At 42.2% G+C, this 2,753-nt stretch overlaps 1 protein-coding gene across 7 annotated transcripts in view; it reads left to right on the forward strand.

Moving 5' to 3' along the window:
• nudt13 (nudix (nucleoside diphosphate linked moiety X)-type motif 13) overlaps positions 1-2,320 on the forward strand; it is a 20,052-nt gene extending 17,732 nt beyond the window's left edge. For 6 of the 7 annotated variants that reach the window (XM_015021983.1, XM_015021985.1, XM_015021981.1 and 3 more), the window contains 3 exons: positions 1,268-1,379; positions 1,671-1,825; positions 2,065-2,320. In XM_015021983.1, coding sequence (XP_014877469.1) covers positions 1,268-1,379; positions 1,671-1,825; positions 2,065-2,256 — 459 coding nt within the window. In that variant the 3' untranslated portion in view covers positions 2,257-2,320. The remainder of the gene's footprint in view (positions 1-1,267; positions 1,380-1,670; positions 1,826-2,064) is intronic. The other variant, XM_015021982.1, reaches the window with a different exon arrangement.
• The last annotated feature ends 433 nt before the right edge of the window (positions 2,321-2,753 follow it).

Raw genomic sequence — 2,753 nt, forward strand, 5'->3', positions numbered from 1 at the left:
TAGTTAAAAATCTGTACTGGTTCCATCAGAACTAATCGATTCAAAAATCTGAACAAGGACTGTCCTGGACTGTTATCCCAGAACCAGACCAGGGGTATAAAGCGTGCGTACACACAAAAACTGTGCGGCGCCATGTTTTATGCACAAGTCAGCATGTATAAAAATGAATGTGAAGTGAAAGTTTGCAGCAGCCACACAAACTTTTTCTGTGGACAGTAACAAACTATAAAGCACCAAAATTCACCTAAATACACTGAAATCTGGGCTCGAAAAACGGCTCGAAATGTCTTGAAATTCCAAGCTCCCGACTTGAGACTTGACTCAACTTTTGCCTGGTCTTTATTTGAGATTTCACTCGGACTTGAGGACAAAGACTTACTTGAGACTTGCAAAACAGTGACTTGGTCCCACCTCTGGCATTTAACATATTTATTTTAGAAATATGTGAATGTTTGTGAGTGCAATTTAAAAATGTGGCTGTGGTGTAAAGTGGTTTGAATGGTCAAATTGCTTTCGAAGTTCAATCCATTTATTCTTGAGATTCACACAGCTGAAGTTTAATTTCTAACTAGGTAACTTCTAATGGCGGTTGGGTGCACTGGACTCTCTCGCTGAGGTTTTCAGAGCAAATGGAAGAAAATACAAATGCTTGTCTTTCTAAAAACGTTAAACACCATGTATAACTTTCTTCCCATTTTATAGCAGACAGCCACTTGTACTGTACTGCTGGAAGTTTCTTTCTCATAAATGGGAATTTTCCTCTCTACTGTTGCGAAAATGCATGCCCTGAATGAAAGATTGCTGTAAAGTAAATGACAACGCAAGTGATAGCCTATTGATAATAAGATAATTTATTTGTCTCCCATGGGAGAAATTTGTCTTAGAAGAGGAGACAAAGCTGCAGTACAGCAAAGACTGAACATTGCTGTTGCAACATGCTGGTCCAGGAGGAGTGAATCCTGTCAATGCAATCTGACGGGTTTCCTTAGAAACTTTTTAGATACTTTGTGTAATAAAGTGAGCTTAATGATTATTTCCTAACTAGGATCAATTGAAATGTATGTGATTTATTTTGTGAAGTGTCTCAAGGTAACATTTGCTGTGAATAGCTGCTATATAAACTGAACTGAACTGATTTGAAAGCCATTGCATGACTGAAATGAGTCTGAATTGATCCAGATCAAAGTTAAAACAGAAGCAGAGTTTAGCCAACACATATCAGTGGATATTTGACTATCAGTCTGATCAGTGAATGGTTTTCCTTCAGATGTCTCCAGTGGTGATTGTCCTGGTGTCTGATGGGAAACGTTGTTTGTTGGGCCGTCAGTCGTCCTTCCCTCGTGGGTTGTATAGTGCTCTTGCTGGCTTCTGTGACATAGGTGAGTCTCACCAGTTGTTGATACACCTAGTAATGTCCTAAAGCAGGGGTTCTCAAATCCAGGCGTCAAGGGCTGGTGTCCTGCAATTTATAAATCTACCCCAGGTTCAACACACTTTAATCACATAGCTGAATTACCTCCTTAGTGCAGTCAGGTTCTCCAAAGTCCTACTAGTGACCTGATTGTTTGACTCAGGTGTTGTGAAACAGAGACATATCTAAAACCTGCAGGACATGATCCCAGTCCTAAAGTAAACCTGGTAGGTAATATGTGAGTGTGTGTTGCTTCTAGGAGAGACTCTGGAAGAGGCTCTGCGCAGGGAGGTAGCAGAAGAGGTGGGTCTGGAGGTACAGAACATCATCTACAGTTCATCGCAGCACTGGCCATTCCCTAACAGCTCTTTCATGCTGGCCTGCCATGCCACTGTTAGCCCCGCCCACTCTCAGGTGACTAGGCCTTTTAAAAGTTAACACTTGCAAACAGAGTTTCTGATAAACTTTAGGTTAACTCAAATCAGTCAGGATAAAATAGTTAGAATCCGTTTGTATTGGAGCTCTGCTTTAAATGAGCAGATAGAAGGTAAAAAAAAAAAAAAAAGAAAAAGCACTGACCGCTGGGAACTAGCTGCAGGTAAAATGTGTAGTTAAATGTAAGTCACATATCATGTGACTTGTTTTTGTTCCAGCTGAATGTGGACCACTTGGAGCTGGAGGATGCTCGCTGGTTTACTGAGGAAGAAATCACATGCGCTCTGCAGGTAAAAGCTCCACCTTGGAGAGATCATCGACCTGCTGTCTGGCTGCCTCCCAAACATGCTGTTGCTCACCGCCTTATCATGGAGTGGAAGGAGCAGCAACACAGCAAGGACACAGAATGATGTTTCAATGTGTTGAGGAACAATACAAGAACTCATGAAATAAAGTCCTACTGTATTATCCCTACCTATGTCATCTAGACTCATTCTGAGAGTAAATCATCCTGGTTTACTCATGAACTGGGCCAGAGCTGTCCAAAAACTAGCTAGCATGTTGATAAAGTTCTCCCAATATGATTATATTACTTATTCATTGTCTTACACTCTTCTCCCTAGTGGGGTCGTGAGGGGTGCTGGTGCATATCTACAGCGGTCACTGGGCAAACGGTGGGGTCACCCAGGACACCACTCCATCACTAGGCAACACAGCAACAGACAATCATGTACATACACACCTAAGGAGAGTTTAGAGAGACCAATCAACCTAACAGTCATGTTTTTGGACTGTGGTAGGAAGCCAGAGTGCCTAGAGAGAACCCACGCATACACAGGGAGAACGTGCTAACTCCACGCAGAAAGACCCGGGCTGGCTGGGATTTGAACTCAGTTCCTTCTTACTC

This window comes from Poecilia latipinna, unplaced genomic scaffold (assembly GCF_001443285.1).
Source record: "Poecilia latipinna isolate Pla-1442-1.1 unplaced genomic scaffold, P_latipinna-1.0 Scaffold2905, whole genome shotgun sequence".
Taxonomy (NCBI): Eukaryota; Metazoa; Chordata; class Actinopteri; order Cyprinodontiformes; family Poeciliidae; genus Poecilia; species Poecilia latipinna.